The sequence below is a fragment of the Rhinoderma darwinii genome, chromosome 4 (assembly GCF_050947455.1).
Source record: "Rhinoderma darwinii isolate aRhiDar2 chromosome 4, aRhiDar2.hap1, whole genome shotgun sequence".
NCBI lineage: Eukaryota > Metazoa > Chordata > Amphibia > Anura > Rhinodermatidae > Rhinoderma > Rhinoderma darwinii.
This window is the reverse complement of record NC_134690.1, coordinates 80279841-80304099: the sequence shown is the minus strand read 5'-3', so window position 1 is coordinate 80304099 and position 24259 is coordinate 80279841. Positions and strand designations below refer to the sequence as shown.

Sequence of the window (24259 nt, the reverse complement as noted above, 5' to 3'; positions counted from 1 at the left end):
GGAGGTAAGGTTTTTTGTAAAAACGGGTCATTTTGTAATATATGCCAATGCCTTTTTAATATCTCTCCTATTTTCTTATTCGCTGTATTATATTGTGTAATAAAATTAAAACCGAAATCATCTCGATTCTTCTCATCATTTTGTTCTTTAGGTACATTGCCATATTCTAGTACATTGTTGGTATATTTTATTAAGCAGTCTTCTTGGGACAATGCAGAGGTTTTCTTATATGCATCGGTTAATAGTGTATCTGGATACCCTTTATCTTTAAAACGTTTGTATAATATTTTGCTTTGTTTTTTAAAATCACACCTAAGGGTACAGTTTTTCCTAATTCTCTTATATTGGCTATATGGAATATTTTTGAGCCATTTCGAGTAGTGGCCACTGTTAAAATTTAAGTAACTATTAATGTCCACTTTCTTAAAAAAATTGCATGTTAAAAGATGATTTCGGTTTTAATTTTATTACACAATATAATACAGCGAATAAGAAAATAGGAGAGATATTAAAAAGGCATTGGCATATATTACAAAATGACCCGTTTTTACAAAAAACCTTACCTCCAAAACCACATGTAACGTTCAAAAGAGCTAGAACAATAAAAAATATTCTTGCTCCAAGTCGGGTGAATCTGTCTTTTTTAAAAGACTCATCCCAAAAAATACAACTATACGACCCACTATTAGAAAAGGGGAGCTTTAAATGTGGACAAAATAGATGTCTTTGTTGTAAATCAATTACGGACAAAACATATACTTTTAGATCACACCAAACAGAAAAATTATTTAACATTGAAACGAAGCTAAACTGTCGATCTAGCTTTGTGATCTATCTTATAAACTGTATATGTGGTATTCAATATGTAGGAAGGACAATTCAGCCCCTACATTGTAGATTGAATAAACATAGGTTTAATTGTAAAAATAAATTTTTGCTCCATAGTGTCTCTAGACATTGTACTATAGCACATGAGGGAAATTTTGCATGTTTTACTATCACCCCAATCGACCAGATCTCAGTAAGTTACCCTGACCGTTTTAACGTTCTTTGTAAAAAAGAAATATTTTGGATTTATAAATTAAAAACACTGAAACCGGCAGGTCTGAACGAACTCAATGAGACCATTATTTAATGCAGTTTTTTGGCTCCATATATAATGTATGTAGACATGAAATGGGATCTTTCCAAATATCTTTATAAATTTCATAATACTTTCCTCTATGTCTAGATATGTATTCTTTTAGGTGCTTATATGTTCTCATCCAGCGTATATATAGAGTATCTTATTCATATCCCCTTTTTGGATGGTCTTTGTCCGTGATTTTAAGAGAGCTGTTTCTAGTCATTTTTCCTATTGATTAGACCTTAGTTATTCAGATTGTTACAATATATTTTTCTATCCACAAATTAAAAACACTAAAACCGACAGGTCTGAATGTATATAGTAAAACCATCTTCAAACTAAAAACACAAAAACCGACATTTCTGAATGAATTCAAGTAGACCATTACATAACACGTTTTGTCTTTTTATACAGTGGGTATAGATATATGATGTGATCATTCCTAATGTCATTTTTATCTTCTGCACTAATTTGTTTTTATGTCCAGGCATTCATTTATTTATCTATTTATTTGTATATTTCCAATTAGCGCATATAGGAAGTTACATCTTTTTGGATAGTCTTTTCACGTGTTTTTTAAGATAGACGTATATGTGTGTGTATATATATGTATATGCTCCATGTCTTTTAGATATATTCTTTCGAATGCAATTGTTTTAACAATTTTTAATGTAATTTTTTCTCTGTGTATATACATACACTTTTATTACTATTTTTTAATTCTATATAAACTTGGTTGATATTTATCGATACATATATATATGTGTTTATATATATATACAAGTTTTTAAGGGGTTAACAGGCCTATTTCGTTGAGAACAACCTGTTTGAACCCGCCTTTTAATCTGACCTCTCATTTAACCCGGTAGTCATTTGCTTTTTGGATTATATAAACTGTGTGCTTTCGTAGGACAATCACTTGTACTCTGACCTGACGAAGAGGCCGGTACGGCTTCGAAACACAATCCTTTTTGTTGTTGTTCTATGTACAAAATAAAAACAATTTTATCTGGATACGGCTGCGCCCTTGGATTTCCCCGATTTTTTTCCTTATACTGGCTGAAGGGAAAATGTCTGACCAGAAGTGTCTTCCCCAGTGATAATAGACGATCACCAGGGGTTAGAGAAGTAAGACAACTCCTGTTAATACATAATCCCATTGGCTGGCTTCCTCGGATGATCAGTTGAGAATATGGTTTTGCAGAAATTGCCTAAGGGGGTGGGGGAGATAATGAGAACTCTCAATCATCAGAAGTGCATGTCATCACACAAGAAGATTAGAAACAAGTTAGAAAAATCTGTGAGTGATGACGCCAAATCTCTCAAGGAAATTGGATGACAGGTTCCACTGTGAATGTGCTACTGCTGAAATGTAAGATCTCTGTTTCTATCCAGTATGTGGGGCCCCAATGGCTGAGAGAACAGGAAGGAGACACTAAGCACCCATCAAATATGACACGACACACACAATTATGGCCAGCTTTTGCCTTTTATCATCCAGTTTTTTGTCTTTAATAAGTTGTTTAGTAGATTTTTTAACAAGAATTAAGTATTATCTGAAGTACCCTATTAGAAGAGTAATGTGTCTGTTATGTCATATCATAAGCAAATACAAGAACAGTCTCGAACATTTCAGAAACTAGTTGGGTTTGCACAATGATATCTCAATCAATTCATTCTTTGGAAAACTAAAATACATATTTTTTTCTGTTATAAATTAATAAAAACATTGATGTCACGGTGGCCAACTAGATGTCTTCTAATGGCAAACACTGGAGGTCTCTGTGCTCATAAACAACATATTCATCATCTGTTGTTCTTATGAATTTAAAGGCCATGACCATTGTATCCAATGTAACCGCTGATAGTAAGGACTAATGTACACAGCCATATATTGGCTACACGATCATAGTGTACCTTCATATGTCTCATTGATTCTAGGGGAGAATACGGATGTAGCCATCTTTAACTTGATTCTGATAACTTGCTGCAGCGTGATATCACACAACAAAAGCCATTGAAAAAGTCAAGATAAGGGATCTAGCCATTGTTTATTTAATGCATTACAAGTCAAGGTAAAGACGGCTACATCTGTACCTCCATAATAAGGTCCTGCACAGAGGCATCATATGGCAATACATGGAGTAGGGACCCCATGTATCGCTCTCTGACGTTTGTATGACATTACTGCACAAATATTAATTTGGATAGCCAATCCTGGTTCGGTTTATTTTTTAACAAAAAAACCTGGACCCTCACAGACAATAACTGAGTAATGTATTTTAACTAAGATCTAAGGGTTCTGGTCACTTGGTCTGATCAATGAGCAAAACAATTCCTCAAATTTGACCATCCAGATGCTAGATTTCACAGTATTTGTTAGAAATTGTAACATCGTTTCTTTATTGAAAATAACTACTAATTTTAAAATATTATTACTTAAGCTTTTAGTTTTTGGTTGCATTTTTCTATACATGTATCATGTCCCATTAAAAGTATTACATCCAGTGATTGACACAATTCAACACAATTATAAGACAAGCCCTTATTATGGGAATAATTGCATTGCTTGAAATCAGCACCATTGAATGTGTTCTACACTGACCCAGCAGTAAGATTTGTACATGTCATTGGTAGACACATATTGAACAGGTGCTCCAGTGTTTTAAGGGGTTGTCTCAGTGTTCAAGAGGTGGAAGATATGCCTTCAATGTCCGATCAGTAGGGGTTTGACCACTGTGACATCTGCCGATTGTTAGAACAAAGTGGCAGCAGCTCTGGGAAAGTGCTATGCCACTTCATCCCCTGTTGCCTCTGCTGAGCTTTTTTTGGAAGCCACATGGTTGGCCCATTATATTCAATGACCAGCCATGCAGCGAAAGCTAAGCTAAGCATTCTAGTGATCAGTGGCAGATGTCACAGTGATGGGTCCTCAACCAATTGGACATTAATCGGTTAACGACTGCCTGCTGTATGTATACGGCGGATGGTCCAGGTCTTTAAAGGCTGCGCCATAGTATATGTAGTCAACTACGATATTCATCCTGTCAAAACGACAGAACCCTTGCACAATGGAGACAAACTGAAACCATTGGCACCGTATCCATCACCATTGAAATCAATCGTGATGGAAACGGAAAACTATGGTTTCAGTTTGTGTCAGTCAGGGCTACATTCTGACGGAAAGCTGAGACGGAACGGAGCCCTGACGCAGATGTGAACATAGCCTTAACTGACCTTTGAGGGACAGACCGTAATAACAAAAAAGAAAAGAAAAAGCAAAAATAAATGAAATAAAAAATACACATAAAATACCCAACTATAAAAGCTCTCCTCCCACCAATCATTGTCGTAATGCTAGCCTTGACAAATTACCCTAATATAGATATGTAATATATAAAAATTTAGGGTAGACAATGACGATCTAAAATAAAAAGTCTATTTTACGGTAACACTATATTATTAGCAGAAAAAATATGGCGAAAAGTATTAAATATATATATTTTTAAAAAATATAAGCCTAAAACTGCTAAGAAAAACCAAAAAAAAACTATGTGTATAAAAATGATAAGAAAAGAAACCTGCATTAATGGAAGAAAAAAGTTAAAGCCGCTTAACTAATGCGTGAAAAAAATGGGTAAACATGTCTGGTCCTGTAGGCTCAAAATAGCTTGGTCCTGAACCATTTACTGACACATCCTAGTGATATGCTATGAATGTCTCCAGGGGTGTAAACAGGGACTGCGTGGCCCCTGCCCAGCACCCCAACATCAGACCCTCCCCCAGACATATGAATTAAAAAAAAAAAAAGCCTTTACTCACCGCTCGTCCGTCTTTTGTTGTCCAAAGAGGACCCGTCCCGGATCCCCTCAGGTTACTACATCAGGCCCGGTCTGTGCTGCGGTGCATACGAAGTCCTGATGCTGGGGCAGCTTTAGAACGTATTATTAGGACGTTGTGTGCTGCGTTGCAGGACCTTGTATGCACAGACGACATGATGTGGCAGCCTGATGGGATTCGGGGAAGGCTCAATGTGGGCCCCCTTTGCCTCCGGGCTGGGAAGCGGTCGCACCCCTTGCGACCGCAACCATTACGCCACTGAATGTCTCTCCTAAGACAACCCTTTTAAAATATATCTACCAGAAAAAAATTATATAAAAGGCCCTTTAATTGACAATCCAGTTGTGAAACACATATATTTCTCACTATTTAAGCTAGATAGGACTGTTTTGGATCCACACAAGGTCTGATGACAGCACGTCTCATCAGAATCTCTCAGTAATGCCGCTCAGGATTTAGGCCTGTACACTAATGGACATTTTTAATTTCGTTCTGGTGGGTCTGATTTAAAGAGAATCCATCAGCTCTCCGGACATGTTTGTTTTAGAAAATACTTGCATTAAAATAACAATACTGGAGCATCTTGTCTTAGAACCCTGTGTTGAACCATTCCTGTTATTCCTTCTGGAAATGTATGAATAAACTGACAACTGGGTGTTAAAGCTGCATTCACATCTGCGCCAGGGCTCCGTTCCGCTGTTCCATCGAAAATTTTCAGTCGGAACGGAGTCAGTCAGGGCTCCGTTCCAACGGAACGGAGGTCTGACGGAGATGTGAACGCAGCCTTAAAATGCCTTTGTTAACGGAGTGTGGCCCTATATAGTCTTAAACTGTCAGCAATAATTGGACAGTGTCAGTGTGTATGGGGAATGGTAACAGCCAGTTGTTATTTTAATCACACATTTGCAGGAGGAATATTATTTTATAAGCAATTTATGTATATATTAAAACAGACATGTGAGCGGAGACGACAGGTAACAGTTTCTACAAATTGATGACATTTTACAACATATCACAGTATAAAGCTGCATATCAAATTAAGTCACTTTGTAAATACTTTGCTTAATTTACATGTTTTATTTTCTGTTCAAATAAAAAGCTAAATCTAGAAATCAATTGGCTTACTGATACCAGAGTGAATTCTGGGAGCTCAGACACAGCTGAACAGAGCTGTTGTGTTATGCCTGATAACAATTATAGCTAAATTGCGGTTAGTTTCCAAGGGCAACCTGCACGATTTTGAAAGAATATATATCTATATATATATATATATACACACACACACACACACACACACACACACACACACACAGGGTCTACACATATATATGCATGTATGTATATATAGACAAAGTATGTATACAATTGGGTTGTTTCTGCAGCAGGTGCAGGATCTCTGCAAAAAAGTACCGTATTTTTCGGACTATAAGACGCAGTTTTTAGCAAGAATAAATCCCTAAAATGTCCCTGCGTCTTATAGTTGGCAGTCAAGGGACCCGCCAGCGTCGGGCCCCCTGACTGCTTCTTGCTTAACTCCTTCCTGACCCATGATGTGCCGGCACATCATGGAGCGGGGAGAGGATGATGTTTAGAGCAGAGCGGGCTTACGCTGCTCTAATGGCCAGGAACAGCCATGGCGCTGTTCCTGCCCGTTTAACTAGTTAAATTTAGCGGACAATAGCGACCGTGGCATTTATAGGGTTTTCCCATGAGGGACATTTATGACATATCCACAGGATATGTCATAAATGTCAGATAGATGCGGGTCCCACCTCTGGAACCCGCACCGATCTCTAGAACGGGGCCACCTAAACTCCGTTCTATCTTACTTGCGCCGCTTTTTCCCGGCCATTTCCTGGTTAGGTGGTCGGGAGTTATGGAAACAGCCTGTTTCCAGAAACATGGTAGCGCCGAAAATAGCGTACATGGTTGAGTTACGAAAACAGCGTAACTCGCTGAGCTACGCTGTTTCCGTAACTCCAACAAAACTGAATAGTAGTTACGGAAACAGCGTAGCATGCTACGCTGCTTCTGTAACTGCCATTCACTACTATGGGATTTACGGAAACAGCGAGTTTCTGTAACTCATCCATGTATTGCAGTGTATTGTACCAGTGATCTAATGATCGCTGGTTCAAGTCCTCTAGGGGAACTAATAAAATGTGTAAAAAAATATTAAAAATTAAAAAAATATATTTTCCCCAAGCACAATGTAAAAAATAAAAAAAAGGAATGAAATAAAAAGAGATAAAATATCGTATGTACCAAAAAATGGCTCTCAGAATGTGGTGAAACAGAACAAATTATTTTTTACTACTTTTACAAAGCAAAAACTATTTTTTTTCTCCAAGATTTTGTTGTCTAAAACCTGGGTGTGTCTTATAGTCCAAAAAATACGGTATTCAACAAAATCTGCCGCGTGGGACTGCATCCTAATAGCAGAATTACGCTGTATGTGATTTTCACATTGTGCTTTTCTATCTCATATATGCTCAGTGCAAGCACTCTCATATGAAATCATTGTCAGAAACGGAATCCAGTTTCATTGTGGAATGTGAGGAGTTTCATAACAGCCAACAATGATTAATGAGACAATATCTTAGCAGTAAAAATGTGCCCATTATCATATAAAATATGTTTTGCAAACAGTAATTCTCTCTACCCCACATTGTATAACCCAGGCTTATCCTAATGATAAATACCCACACTTGTCTTTCGACCCAGTGATCTGCTCCCTTTAGGTTCTGGGAGGATCTTACAGTTCTAAAAGATTTGGCTTAGACTGCAAATATCTGCATATAACAATAGCTTTCTGAATGTCTGAATAGTCGGTAGAAGTTTATAAGTGCACTGAACACTTCATATTCATAATGTCCACATTATCCCGTGTAAAACCAAGACGTAAGACATAATATGGCATGTGGTGGATTTACAGCTCTTCTAGAACTACAGATATGAGAGGCACTGGTCTTACATCAGCTAGAAAGCCACGGATTTCCTGTTGCTTTTCTAATCAACTTGGCGTAGTATCATCAACAATGGTATCGGCCATATTGACTTTCAGACTTCGTGGTTTTCAACAGGTTTTTCATGATTTTTCTCTTTTGGTTGTAGACAAGGCTCCAGCAGCAAACAAATAATTCCCAGCATGTAGAGAAAGCCACACACATAGAAAGAGTAGTCGTATTTCTGTGTGATGTCAAAAATCCAGCCTAAAGACGACAAATTAAAAGTCAAAATTAAATGATTATAATTAAAAATTATACCTTAACTCAGATTTATTACAGCAATAATTCCAGCCCAAACAAACCTCCCTATAATGAGAGGAGTCCAACGGAATCCTGCACAGTCTCAGATGAAACCGAGGTCAGTATACCTGGACTCCCCTCAGTACTCCCCTCTAGTAATTTATATACAGCACATGCTGGAATACTTTTTAGCCAAAATACTAAAAACGGACAGTTTTGAGAGGGGCATGTTTAGGACTCTATAAACCACTAGAATGTTGTTATACTGCAGAGGTTTATACTGCAGAGAATATTTCTGCCCTATCTAAGGGACCAGAATCATACAATGATTAGCTGAAGAGTTATTATACTTCCCTGATTCACACTAACTGTTACACTAGCTGTCTGTGCTGTGTGCACAATCTCCAGTGTATTTCTATGTGTTACTGCTTCACACTGCTCTCCGCTGCCTCCTGCTTCTAAGAGCTGACCGTGAGAAATCTATCACTAGCAGAGGAGACAGGCTGAAGCTGCATGACATAGGTTACGCAGAGACTCAGCAGTGGGAGTTATGAGACAGAAGTTTACTTGCTGCCCTTACATAGGGCTCAGAGCAGAGAAAGTGCAGTGTAATAAGACTCTGCCCTCCCCCCGCAAAACAAGAGGCATAATGGGAAATGTAAGCTGCATTTCAGGAGCCATATAGGCTTTTCTACTTATGTTATCTCAACAGCTCAGAAAATCCCTGAAAAACATCTGGTTGCAGCTCTTGTTGCTAAGGGTGCTGCAATTATTTATTAGGTTTATAGGGTTATTCCCAACATAGACTTTTATAGCATATCCACTTGATATGCCAAAAATGTCTGAAAGATGCGGGTCCCAGCTCTAGGACACGCACCTATATCAAGAACTGGAGTGATATGATCCTCGTTTCCCCAGGTGAGATGGGCACGTGACTGAGCAGCTCTTGCAGCCACCTCACTAGGTGAAACAGCCATTAAAGTCTGAGTTGGAAATAATTCTTATGTTTTTAAGCCTATAGCTGATCCATCACAGGGCATGAACTCTGAATTTGGCACACGCTGCACTAGGAAAGAGACTGTTGCACCGCTTATATGGTGCACCAGTATTCATAACCTAGGATACTAATACCAATCAATTGATTAGTGTCTGCAGGTACCCATGAAACCGTGGTGCACTGCACTGAGGCATCATGTCTCCAGATTGTAGCTGACCTTGATTCACTATAACTTATTCTCTCATTCAGATTTCCTTTCCTACAGCTTCTAATTAAAGGCTGTGCCGGGAGCTCGATTGCTGACTGGTCTAAATTTTACTAAATAATAACTTAATAGGGTTAGTGGCTGAATCCCTTGCAAAACGTCTTTCATCATAGAACACAAATCAGCTGATCTCTCGCATACACACGGAGATTTTACAACTATGTTCAAGTGGATGGTAATTTATTGCTCAAATCTATAGGTGTTTTTAAAGGGGAAAAGCCTAAAAGTGCTTGATAAATTCTTGAACAATATCTGAAGGGATTGTCTGGCTTAGACAAATCGTTTTCAAACACACTATTAGGGAATTCTGAGTTTATTGAGGGTGGTCTGTCATTTAGGGGCCCTATCAATTAGCCATAGCAGAGAGTGGCTACAAAGAGGGTCTCCCTCTTTGGGAGACAAAACCTGTCCGTGCATTAAATGGACAGTCCATGGATTTTAATAGGAACCATGTAATGCTTTATTTGCACTGTTGTGGCACTGCAGGGGAATTGAACACTTTCAATGCAGATTGCAGCTGATCTCTGGGAGTCCGAGGAGCAGGAATCCCTGTAATCAACTTATCATCAGAAAGAATTTCTAGGAAAAAAACATTGTCGAAAGCGGATAACTCGTTTAAATAAAAAGCATCCAGTGAAGCAGCAATTATTCTACAAAATCTGTATAAAATGAGTGTGCAAACCGCTAGAAAGTATAAGTGCAGGATCAGCTTTAGGGGTATGCGCCTGTATGTACTGAAGGGGGCACCACTAAATAAATTTGGCAAATTTTTACTCCAAAGCACATTAGATTAAGACCGGTATATAAAACGCCAGTCTTAATCTTGCACAAAGAGTTGTTATAAATATAACACACTCAAAACTGGCTGAAGTCAGCATTGGGGTACCACAAGTATCTGTGTAAGGCTCTGTTCACATCTGCATCAGAGCTCCGTTACGAGCCTCTGTCGCAGATTCCTTATATATTTGAATAGCATAGGATACAGCGCTATTCTTCCCATCAAAATGATGGACACCACTACAGAATCCAATGGACCCCATTTTAAGTCAATGGGGTCTGTCGAGCACTGTTAATAGTCATTGTGTGATGGGTCCGACACTGTCAACTTTGTCAAAGACAGGACAGAAACACATTATTGACAACACAGATGTAAAATTAGCATTAGGCCCAGTTATTTTTAATTAATTACTTTGTGGATGGAATTGAGAGTAAAGTGTCAGCTTTTGCTGATGATACAAAATATTGTAGGATACTTAAAACTCAGCTTGATTGTAAAATATTACAGAAAGACTTACCTGGGCAAGAAGGTGGAAGCTGAAATGTAATGTTGATAAATGTAAAGTGATGTACGTAGGCAGCAGTAATAGTATTAATGCATATACACTACCGTTCAAAAGTTTGGGGTCACCTAGACAATTTTGTGTTTTCCATGAAAACTCGCACTTATATTTATCAAAGGAGTTGCAAAATGACTAGAAAATAGTCAAGACATTGACAAGGTTAGAAATAATGATTTTTATTTGAAATAATTTTCTCCTTCAAACTTTGCTTTCGTCAAAGAATGCTCCAATTGCAGCAATTACAGCATTGCAGACCTTTGGCATTCTAACTGTTAATTTGCTGAGGTAATCGGGAGAAATTTCACCCCATGCTTCCAGAAGCCCCTCCTACAAGTTGGATTGGCTTGATGGGCACTTCTTGCGTACCATACGGTCAAGCTGCTCCCACAACAGCTCTATGGGGTTGAGATCTGGTGACTGCGCTGGCCACTCCATTACAGATAGAATACCAGCTGCCTGCTTCTTCCCTAAATAGTTCTTGCATAATTTGGAGGTGTGCTTTGGGTCATTGTCCTGTTGTAGGATGAGATTGGCTCCAATCAAGCGCTGTCCACAGGGTATGGCATGGCGTTGCAAAATGGAGTGATAGCCTTCCTTATTCAAAATCCCTTTTACCTTGTACAAATCTCCCACTTTACCAGCACCAAAGCAACCCCAGACCATCACATTACCTCCACCATGCTTAACAGATGGCATCAGGCACTCTTCCAGCATCTTTTCAGTTGTTCTGCGTCTCACAAATGTTCTTCTGTGTGATCCAAACACCTCAAACTTCGATTCGTCTGTCCATAACCCTTTTTTCCAATCTTCCTCTGTCCAATGTCTGTGTGCTTTTGCCCATATTAATCTTTTCCTTTTATTAGCCAGTCTCAGATATGGCTTTTTCTTTGCCACTCTGCCCTGAAAGCCAGCATCCCGGAGTCGCCTCTTCACTGTAGACGTTGACACTGGCGTTTTGCGGGTACTATTTAATGAAGCTGCCAGTTGAGGACCTGTGAGGCGTCTATTTCTCAAACTAGAGACTTTAATGTACTTGTCTTGTTGCTCAGTTGTGCAGCGGGGCCTCCCACTTCTCTTTCTACTCTGGTTAGAGCCTGTGTGTGCTGTCCTCTGAAGGGAGTAGTACACACCGTTGTAGGAAATCTTCAGTTTCTTGGCAATTTCTCGCATGGAATAGTCTTCATTTCTAAGAACAAGAATAGACTGTCGAGTTTCACATGAAAGCTCTCTTTTTCTAGCCATTTTGTGAGTTTAATCGAACCCACAAATGTAATGCTCCAGATTCTCAACTAGCTCAAAGGAAGGTCAGTTTTATAGCTCCTCTAAACAGCAAAACTGTTTACAGCGGTGCTAACATAATTGCACAAGGGTTTTCAAGTGTTTTCTAATCATCCATTAGCCTTCTAACAGTTAGCAAACACAATGTACCATTAGAACACTGGAGTGATGGTTGCTGGAAATGGGTCTCTATACACCTATGTAGATATTGCATTAAAAACCAGACGTTTGCTGCTAGAATAGTCATTTAGCACATTAACAATGTATAGAGTGTATTTCTGATTAAGTTAATGTTATCTTCATTGAAAAAAACTGTGCTTTTCTTTAAAAAATAAGGAAATTTCTAAGTGACCCTAAACTTTTGAACGGTAGTGTACATTGAATGGAATAAAACTGGCGCTAATAGGGCTAGACACGCTGTCAGAAGTACACAGGAGCCGCTCGCAGCCAAGACATCAGTCCAGTACACTGATGGATTTGGCTGAAACCGATGATATGCAGCTTCTATGTATAGTGGATACATTGAGTCTACAGTGCATTCGGAAAGTCGTCAGACCCTTTCATTTATTTCACATTTTGTTATGTTTCCCTGTCATTCTGCACTCAATACTCCATAATGACAATGTCAATATAGAATTTTAGAAATTTTTGCAAATTTGTTAAAAATGAAAACCTCAAATTTTGCATGGACATAAGTATTCATGACACTTGAAATTAAGCTCTGGGGGCCTTCCATTTCTCTAGATCATCTTTGAAATGTTTCTACACCTTGATTGGAAATGATTTGGAAAGACACACCCCTGTCCATATATGGTCTCACAGTTGACAATGAATATCAGAGCAAAAACCAAGTCATGAGGAGGAAAGAACTGCCTGTAGAGCTCAGAGACAGGATTGTTTGGAGGCAGAGATCTGGAGAAGGGCACAAAAAAATGTCTGCTACACTAAAAGTTCCCAAAAGCACAGTGGCCTCCATGATTCTTAAATGGAAGACGTTTGGAACAACCAGGACTCTTCCCCATGCTGGCCACACCACCAAACTAAGTAATCGAGGGGGAAAGAAGGGCCTTGGTAAGAGGGGTGACCAAGAACTCAATTGTCACTCTGGCTGAGCTCCAAAGATCCTGTGAGCAGATGGGAGAAACTTCCAGAAGGCCAACCATCACTGCAGAACTCCACCTATCTGGGATTTATGGCAGAGCGGCCAGAAAGTAGCCTCTCCTCAATGAAAGACACATGAAAGATCGCCTGGAGTTTGCAAAAAAGCCCCTAAACGACTCTCAGACACTGAGAAACAAGATTCTGTGGTCTGATAAAACCAAGATTTAAGTTTTTGCCCTCAATTCTAAGCGTCATGTCTGGAGGAAACCAGGCACTGCTAATCACCTGTCCAATACCATCCCTACAGTGAAGAATGATGGTGACAGTTTTTCAGCGGCTGATACAGAGAGAATGGTCAGGGTTGAGGGAAAGATGAATGGAGCAAAGTACAGAGATATTCTTACTGAAAACTGGATCCAGAGTGCTCTGGACCGAAGACTGGGCCGAAGGTTCACTTTCCAACAAGACAATGACCCAAGCACCAAGCATACACTTTCCGAATGCCCTTGAGTGGCCCAGCTAGAGCCCTGACTTGATCCCAATCGAACATCTCTGGAGAGACCTGAAAATGTCTGTCCACCGACGGTCCCCATCCAACCTGAAAGCCCTAGAGAGGATCTGCAGAGAAGAATGGCAGAAAATCCCCAAATCCAGGTGTGCAAGCCTTGTGGCATCATACCCAAGAAGACTGGAGGCTGTTATCGCTGCCAAAGGTGCTTCAACTAAGTCCTGAGTAAAGTGTCTGAATACTTATGTCAATGCAATATTTTAGTTTTTCCTTTTCAATAAATTATAAAAGATTACTGACCTTCTGTTTTCACTTTGTCATTATGGGGTATTGAGTGCAGAATGATGGGCAAAATTATATATATTTTTATTTTACTGCAAGACCTTAACATAAAATGTGAAAAAATGTAAAGGGTCAGAAGACTTTCCGAATGCATTGTACATCTTTAAAACTATGCAACACTTTAAAAAAAAAAAAATATTAGAAATATGTTTAATTTCACAAAATACATGGAATGCCCTACCCCAAGAGGTAGTAATGGCAAATAATATGTCAGCATTAAAAAAAGGGCTAGATGCTTATGTAATGACAAATTACATTGAGGGTTATAAAAAACGTAGAAATGAATGATGTAAAACTGCTCTGGGAATAGGTTGAACTTGATGGACCTGTGTCTTTTTTTCAACCTGTGTAACTATGTATCTATGTAACATTTGTATGTACGCCAGAAAAAATTACATACCTAAAGCATGTGGGTTTTGATCAACCAAAGCGCTGTGTATGTAGACTTTACAATGTTTTAGTGTGTTTGGAGCAACTTTCTAAATACTTTTTATTAAAAATTATTTTTACTTTTTGAGATACAGCTGCTTTGTATCCTGTATACAGAGCAGCTGTATCTTGCGCTATGACCTGAATCTGCCTGGTCAGCGGCACTTACGGATTCAGCGACAGCGGGTCATGCGTGTTTCTGACACAAAGGATCAACCTGTTGTCGATATATACTTAGATGTGATTACTAATGTCACAAACAAATACACGGTAAACAGTGAGGTCCTTGTTCTTCCCAAACCTCTGTCCCTACCTACTTGTACGACCCGACCTAAACTACGGCGCACAACTGGGCGGCGTTCCCTATACTAGTACAAGTGAAACTGACAAACGGATAAGACAGAGACAGTACGAAATAACAAAGGGTCAACTGGGAAGGACACGGAGGGAGAGGCAGAGCAATTGCGCCACGGACCCGGGCGCGAATGCGGAGTCAGGCAGGCAGGGTCAAACCGGGAGAGTGCGGGAAAAAAAACAAAAGTAAGAAGGCAAAGAAAAGTCAGGAGTCCAGCCGGGGTCAGGGGTCACAAAAGTGTAAAAATGCAAGTCGCTCAGGGGAGTCCGAAACAAGGGACAGCACCAAGCTAGGAAACTCTAATTACAGGCAAAGGCCTACTACCCCAGGCTGAACTAAATAAGGAGAGGGCGGGAGCTCAGGAACATCAGCCAGGCTTTGATTGGCCTGACGCTGCTGAGCTCCTATTGGCTGCAGACTGCCTCAGTCTGCCAGGCCGGGCAACGCCTGAGCGAGTGACTATCGACGTCCTGGAGGGAGCCACAGGAAGGGAGTACGTGACAACTAACAGCTAAATTCTGCGTGTCAGAGACATGCAAGACCCGCTGACACTGAACCCGAGAGTGCCGCTGACCAGATAGATTCAGGTCTCAGCGCAAGATACAGCTGCTCTGTATAGAGAATACAAAGCAGCTGTATCTCAAAAAGTAAAAATCATTTTTAATAATAACTATTTAGAAAGTTGCACCAAACACACGGATAGACATTTTTATTTAAAAAAAAAAAAGATTTCAAAGACGTACATAGCCTTTTAACACTTTGCTCAACCACACATGTATTTCTTATTGTTGTGTAGATATCATGATTGCTCAATGATACATTACAGTTATACTCCAGGTGAAATTATAGTAGGCTTCTTGCAGATTGTGACATAAGTAAAGGAGCAGAGACTTTGCAGTTGTATTGAATGTGAAGCATAAATATACTTATTAGCATTTGAACCCCAAATCGTGGGAAATTCAAATGCTCCCCTATTTAATTGAGGAACACCCACAAGACACCCAGAAACAATCCCTTTTGAAGAATATTAGCATAAACCCTGCCACTTTTGCGGTCCAGTTTATGGTCCAGTATATGTGACTCTTGGCAACACTGCAGATACACATATAGACATATATTGAGTGCAACAGAAAATACCGAATTGTTGTGTTATTACCTGCAAATGGAGGCCCCAAAAGTGCTGATATCCCATTGGCACAAATGATGATCCCATAGGCATTTGCCAGTTGCTTGATGCCCACTAAATCTTCAGTCACAACAGGCATGAGAGAGAAGTAGCCACTTGAGAACCCTAAAAGTGCACAGACCACAGCCAGGGCGGCATATATTTGCATAAGAGGGAGAATAAGGATGCAGATGCCGAACGTAAAATTGGAAGCAATGAAGACATTCCAGGCACTGACACAGGACAAGTCTCCAAGAAAACCGAGGATAATCTTTCCAAAAATATGCACAATAGCAATAATTGAGGTGAGAGGAAAGATATTGTTCTGTTCTGACATACCATACAGCTCCACAATCTCTGGGAGGTGAATAAACGGAATTACAAAGCTGCAATAGGCTAGCAGAGCCCATAAGACAAAAGCTACAAACACCTTGTTAGTGAATAGAGAGGATGCACCAAAGTAACTCGAATACCAGGACCAAAATCCAGACCTCAAGGACACAGTCATTTGACTCAAGGACTTCAGGATTCCAAGTCTGCTTATATCCTTTATGACAATTTCATTACTTGTGTCTTCCTTGCTCCATGAAGCTCCAGTGTCCGTTCTGAACTCTCCTTCCTCCCCATCAGGCAGCACATTATTAGGTTTCACAGCGCCAGCATCTTGGAGTGAGACTTCCTTTTTATCTTGGTTATCATTTATTTTCTCCGAACTGCATTGCATTCTGGACTCTAAAGGCCTCATGAGGGCCCCACATACACACAGGTTGAGGGTCACAGCTCCCTGAATTATCATGGCATTTCTCCAGCCAAACTCTGCACACAAGTACTTCAAGAGCACGGTGATGAGGAATGTCCCAAACCCAGTACCTGTGGTACTAAGTCCTTGTGCTAGAGCACGGTGCTTTTTAAAATACTGACCCACCATCACCACGGCAGGAAGATACACCATTCCACTTCCAATACCTAAAAATGTACATAAAAACATAATGAATGAAGTATTCTAAATGGATTTTAGGCTCTGCGCAAACTACATTTGGGCCCTACATTTAGCATTTATGTCGGGAATTCTAAACATATCCATAGGGCTGCATTGTAAATCCTACAAAAATTAGAGCTCCAAATCTTATTTTCCAAAATATATGGGGCATGTAGCGGTCAGTATATAGTGACTAGCGTGTAAATCTAATGCCTTGTCAATTAGATAGGATAGAGTATACCCAGACGGTCCCACATATGTTAGTGGGATATGGGGTATTATACTCATAAATTGAATCCAGCGATATAGTAAAGACTGGTTACCAATCTGTAGATTGGCAGAATGGCGCCGCCACCAGGGAACAAGATAACATGTCAAAAAACTTGAAAGTATCATCAGAAAGAAATAGGTTTACCCTGACAGGGAGACGCTGGCCATGCTCCAATGCCCCTAAGGGATCCATTAGCCAGACAGAGGCCAAATGAGTGTCCTTTTCGCCTCAGTCACGCTGGTGTATCTTTAGAGGATGAAATGGTGTAGTAAACTACGTTTTTTCATCCTGAGGGAACCCGCAAAAACGTATACCGCACGTTATACGTTTCTTTTAACATGAGGGAGTTTATGGGTAATGTATGCCACTGTATGGCATGTCATACATCATGGGCTTTTCAATAGCCTTTCATGACATATACGTTAAACGGATGACGATATCGAATATGGGTGACGGATGCCACTGTTAGGAATCTGTCACACATAGACTATAATTATATCCGTTTAGCTTATACATCATGATCAGGGTCATGATGTATACATTTAACATATACCATGAAACTCTTAGGTGACAGCTGCTACTAGCCTAAGGAGGTTTCTGATATTAGAAAATCGTGACTATATTCTAGAAACAGCACCACTTTTGTCCATAGGTTGTGGTTGGCATTGCAGTGTGGTCACATTCATTTGCTGGCTTGTTGTAAAAAGAAAAGTATTATTTAAAAAAAATGCTACATGTCAAATTCATGTTTGTCTTTGGCCAAGTTTTGTAGGAGCACATAGCAGTGGATAGATAGCAATTATAAAATCTTTGCACACATCAACCAATGTCACTACACAAAAATAATCCATTACTTACCAGCTGTCACTCCAAATGTAAAGAACAAAAAGTGCACATTGGTGGCAAATGCGCTTAGCACCCAGCCAAGAGAAGTGAGGAACCCGCCGATCATCGCAGTTTTCCGACATCCACATGTGTTAATAAACAAACCAATAAATGGACCTGGAAATAGAAATCATAGTTAAAAAGAATATTAACAAACTGGGGTGCACAACCTTTCTTTTGGTTTGTGGGCCTCATTGGCAACTTGTACAACTTGAAGGGGCTGCAGTAAAATGATGACACAAACGTCTAGCTAAGTAGGGGTATTTTAAACGTAAACATTTAGGGCATATCCCTGCTCTGGTACCCACACCTATCTCCAGAATGAGGTTCACCGACTCCCATCCCGCCTGGTGAGCCACAAGTGTGCAGCTCTGTCCATTCATTCCTATGGGAGTTAGGGCATGCCCAGACGTGGAGGTGTTCTTCCGCCACTGTCCGCATCAATGCCGCACAGAATCTGCGTTGCAGATTCTGTTGCGGCTTTGCCTAAAATGGGCATTAAATTGATACGGACTAGCCGTTGCGTATTGAGGGGAAGAGGGCTTCCCTTCTCTCTATCAGTGCAGGATAGAGAGAAGGGACAGCCCTTTCCCTAGTAAAAGAAATTCATACTTACCCGGCCGTTGTCTTGGTGACGCGTCCCTCTTTCAACATCTAGCCCGACCTCCTTGGATGACGCGGCAGTCCATGTGACCGCTGCAGCCTGTGACTGGCCTGTGATAGGCTGCAGCCGTCACTTGGACTGAAACGTCATCCCGGGAGGCCGGACTGGAGGAAGAAGCAGGGAGTTCTCGTTAAGCATGAACTTCAATTTTTTTTTACAGGTTGATGTATATTGTGATCGGAAGTCACTGTCCAGGGTGCTGAAACAGCTACTGCCGATCGTTTAACTCTTTCAGCACCCTGGACAGTGACTATCTCCTGACGTCGCCTAGCAACGCTCCCGTAATTACGGGTGCACACACGTAGTCACCCGTAATTACGGGAGCCCCATTAACTTCTATTGGCCTGCCCGTGCCGTAATAACGGCCCGTGATTACGGGCGTTTTTACGTTAGTGTGCATGGGGCCTCAGTCTGGCTGTAGAAATACATAGGTCCAGCCAGAATGAGGAAATGTCATGTTCGTAAAACAAATACGCTACGCAACACACATAACATCTGCGGACTTGATTGCGGAATTTTGACTCTCCATTGAAGTCAATGGAGAAATTCCGCAATGAGTCCGCTACACGTCCGCAACAACCAGTGTATGCTGCGGACGCCAAATTCCGCACCGCAGCCTATGGTCCGCAGCAGTTTTCCGCAACGTGTAAACGGACCACACTAAAAAGCTGTGGAAAGCAATGGAGAAGCGTGTACGCTGCGGATTTCCGCAGCGGACTGTCCGCAGCGGAATTCCAGAGCAATTCCGCCACGTCTGGTCATGCCCTTACAGATACAGCCCAGAAAAAAATGTCTATCAGGCATTTACAGCATGTCCCGTGTATATGCCATAAATGTTTAATTTAGGAATACCGCTTTAAATCTATCTTTAACCTTTATGCTAGAGCTAAATGCCAACATGGTATGGCTACACAGTTGCATATACCTGCCATTGACTCCCATTGTAAAAAAAAACACTAAACGTATACCGTGCTACAACATACAGTTGTATTGAAAAATGTATTCGACAAAAAAAGCAAAAAAAATAAATACTGACTTACACCAGCCAAACTTTAGCCAAAAGGACTCTCTATGGTTATATTAGACGGTTACATCTGGAGCACTTCCCAACATATACGCTGCACATAGCGCCCAAACATGATGTGAACAGAGCCTAACTTACATTTATTTTTCACATTTTATTTAGCATTTTCACGTATAGAAGCAATGGAAAGTATCATATGACAAGACCGGTCAGGAGACCAAATGGTGTTGCAAAAAAAGGATACCAATAAAAAGGCAATATTGGATTATCAAAACGTCAATATTATTTGCTGGTCAATAACAAACTGTAATTTCACCTACATTTCTTAAAGACTTAACACAATGCAAAGTACACATCGAAAAACGTAAAAAATAAATTGATCAAGCGGAACAATCATGCTGTTTCAGTGTTTTTAAGAGCACAAGTTCATGTTGATTTAGATGTATGTGGTACACATGAATACACATGAACATTGCACACCTTGGTCTATTATTTTTACATTGTTTTTGTGTAAACTTCTGCTTGTATGTGAGTTTTAGGTACAAATTCTTGTTGGTCAGTTACATGAAGCTGTACATGGCAGCCAACAGCATGTCAAGACAATTGCAATTTCCATGTTGTCTGCTTTTAGGAAATATATAGGCTTTGGGGGTGCACTCAAATTTTAAGGTATGTAATCCCTGGATTTTATAGATTGCTACTTTTTTTTCTAAATTTCAGCTTAAAGTTAAACTGGTTAACTGGACTGAAAAGCGCTGTATTCCTGATTGCAGAGCAATGTTTCTTTTTTTCCTGGACCTCCCAATTCCAGAGATATGGCCCAATGTTGTGTTGGCTCCCTATATGCTAATTTGCTGTAGTTAGCCAACGGGGTGGAGCTAGCTTCCCTGTCTCTGATGCTGACCGATCAGCGCGAGGCAGCTTGAGGGTAGTTCACGCCCTGTTGGCTAACTACAGCAAATTTGCATATATATATTTCATGACGATATGTGCATTTAGACATAGGCATAAATAGTATATATGAACTCTGTACACATTGACCAGTTATTTTTAACCCCTTCCCGACATACGCCGTATATATACGGCGCTGTCGGGAGGTGGTTCCCGCAAAGCGCCGTATATATACGGCGCAGTGATGGTGCGGGCTCAGAAGCAGAGCCGGCACTATCACCGCGGGGTGACAGCTGTATTATACAGCTGGCACCCTCCTGTAACTGCCAGGACCGGAGCTACTCTCCGATCCGGCAGATTAACCCCTCAGATGCTGCGCTCAATAGAGCGCAGCATCTGATAGGTTTTCACCCGATCGGCAACCCAGTGATGCAATCGCTGGGTTGCTGTGGCAATCGGACGCCAGAAAATGGCGTCCGAGTCTGCCTTGTACGGGAGCCGATGAGGACCCGCCTGCGGCGTGTCCTCATAGGCTTGCTGTCAGTGAATAACTGACAGCGCTAATACACTGCACTACGTATGTAGTGCAGTGTATTAGAGTAGCGATCGGGGCATCAGGCCCTCATGTCCCCTAGTGGGACAAGTAAAAAAAGTAAAAAAAAGTAAATAAAAATGTGGTAAAACAATAAAAACACACACATTTCAAATAAAAATAAAGCTAAACTGACTTTTTTCCCATAGTAAGTCTTTTATTATGGGAAAAACCGTAAAAATAAAAAAACCTATACATAATTGGTATTGCCGCGTCCGTAACGACCCAAACTACAAAACTATTATGTAATTTATCCCGCACGGTGAACGCGGTAAAAAAAAAACATGAAAAACAGCGCCAGAATCTTTGTTTTTAGGTCACATCTCCTTCCAAAAAATGCTATAAAAAGTGATCAAAAAGTCACATTTACTCCAAAATAGTACTAATAAAAAACGCCAATCCGTGCCGCAAAAAATAATCCCTGACACCGCTTTGTGCACGCAAAAATAATAAAGTTATGGGTCTTAGAATATGTCGACAGAGAAAACAAATGATTTTATAAAAAAAGTGATTTTATTGTGCAAAAGCCGCAATACATAAAAAAAACTATATAAATTTGGTATCGCCGTAATCGTATCGACCCGCAGAATAAAGCTAACATGTAATCTAGGGCGCACTGTGGATGCAGAGAAAAAAAAACAATAAAAAACTATTCCAGAATTGCTTGTTTTTGGTAATTTCCTTTACCAAAAAATGAAATAAAAAGTGATCAAAAAGTCGTATGTGTTCCAAAATGGTACCAATAAAATCTACAGCCCGTCTCGCAAAAAACAAGCCCGCACACCGCTCAATCAACTGAAAAACAAAAAAGTTACGGCACTAGTAATGCGGTGATGAAAAAACATCTCAATGCGCAGGCCGGAGGGGAACATTCCTTCAGTTTCAGGTCCCTAGTATTTAGGAACTAGGAAAGGGCAGGGACATAGAACATCCGCTGGAAGCGAGGGCGCCCGTATTATACCAGTGCAAAACTTTCCCAGCAATATTTCCCAAACTACGAAGGAGAAAAAGTCCCCAAAAGGTGCAGAGCGTTACAAAGGAGGGATAAGAAAGAAAACCGTTTATCAGTGTGACACCGGCCTGCGCATAACGGATTGCTTCACAGCGTAACACACATCTATGGATAATTGTATTATTTACCCCATTATTATGCCCTGATGTACTCCGCACAGATTACATATACCCTGATGTTCTCCGCACAGATCACATATACCCTGATGTTCTCCGCACAGATTACATATGCCACCACATTATAAGCTGAAATACCAGCAAAACCCCAAACAGAACTATTACCAAGCAAAATCCATGCTCAAAATGGCGGTCTTTCCCTTCTTAGCCCTACAGTGTGCCCAAACAGCAATTTATGGCCACAAGTAAGGCATTACCATGCCCGGGAGAACCCGCTTAACAATTTATGGGGTAAGATTCTCTAGGGGCACAACATCTTGTGCGGTGAATGGGCAGATCAGTGGAGAAATTGCAATTTTCACTTTGCACCATCCACTGCGTATTCATTTCTGAAAAACACCTGTGGAGTCTAAATTGTCACTACATCCCTTGATAAATGCCTTTAGGGGTGTAGTTTCTAAAACGGGGTCACTTTTGTTTGGTACATCAGGGGTTTTGCAAATGCAACATGGCGTCCGCAAACCATTCCAGCAAAATCTACGCTCCAAAAGATAAATACCGCTCCTTTTCTTCTGAATGCTCCCATATATGTAAACAGTCGATTATAACCACATATGGGGTGTTACCGTACTCGGGAGAAATTACTTTACAAATGTTGGGGTGCTTTTTCTTCTCTATTCCTTGTAAAAATGAAAAATGTGTATCTAAAACTACATCTTGTTGGAAAAAAAAAATATTTTTCATTTTCATGGCTTAATTCTAATTAATTCAGCAAAAAACCTTTGGGATCAAAATTTTCACTATACCCCTAGATGATTCCTCAGGGGGTGCAGTTTCCCAAATGGTGTCACTTTTGGGGTGTTTCCACTGTACTAGTACTACAGGGGCTCAGCAAATATGACATGACACCCAGAAACCATTCCAAAATCCAAATGGTGCTCCTTCCATTCTGAGCCCTACCGTGTGTCCAAACAGATGTTTGTGACCACATGTGGGGTATTATTTTACTCGGGAGAAGTTGCTTTACAAATGTTGTGGTGCTTTTTCTCCTTCAGTCCTTGTGGAAATGAAAAAAAAATACCTAAACCTACATTTTCTTTGAAAAAATGTAGATTTTCATTTTTACGGCCTAGTTACAATAAGTTCTGTAAAAAACCTGTGGGGTAAAACTGCTCACTCTACCCCTAGATAATTTCCTCATGGGGTGTAGTTTCCAAAATGGGGTCACTTGTTGGGGGTTTCCACTGTTTTGTCCCCTCAGGAGCTTTGCAAATGTGACATGGCCTCCGCAAACCATTCCTGCTAAATTTGAGTTCCAAAAGCCAAATGGCGCACTTTCCCTTCTCAGCCTCGCCGTGTGTCCAAACAGCCGTTTATTACCACATGTGGGGTATTGTTTTACTCGGGAGAAATTTCTTTACAAATTTTATGGTGCTTTTTCTCCTTTAGTCCTTGTGGAAATGAAAAAAAATTAGCTAAACCTACATTTTATTTGAAAAAATGTAGATTTTCATTTTCACAGCCTACTTGCAAAAATTTCTGCAAAAAACCTGTGGGGTCAAAATGCTCACTATACCCTAGATAATTTCCTCAAAGGGTATAGTTTCCAAAATGGGGTCACTTGTTGGGGGTTTCCACTGTTTTGTCACCTCAGGGGCTTTGCAAATGCGACATGGCCTCCGCAAACCATTCCTGCTAAATTTGAGCTCCAAGAGCCAAATGGCGCTCTTTCCCTTCTAAGCCCTGCCGTGTGTCCAAACAACTGTTTATTACCACATGTGGGGTATTGTTTTACTCGGGAGAAATTGCTCTACAAATGTTGTGGTGCTTT

The 24259-nt window shown here is 40.3% G+C and overlaps 1 protein-coding gene across 1 annotated transcript in view; it reads right to left on the bottom strand.

Moving 5' to 3' along the window:
• Positions 1 to 2596: 2596 nt before the first annotated feature.
• SLC16A14 (solute carrier family 16 member 14) overlaps positions 2597 to 24259 on the bottom strand; it is a 77703-nt gene continuing 56040 nt past the window's right edge. Inside the window, exons 5-7 of the mRNA XM_075861248.1 lie at positions 18103 to 18246; positions 15986 to 16960; positions 2597 to 8178 (exon numbers count right to left, since the gene is read on the bottom strand). Of these exons, the coding sequence (XP_075717363.1) occupies positions 8027 to 8178; positions 15986 to 16960; positions 18103 to 18246 (1271 nt within the window). The 3' untranslated portion in view covers positions 2597 to 8026. The remainder of the gene's footprint in view (positions 8179 to 15985; positions 16961 to 18102; positions 18247 to 24259) is intronic.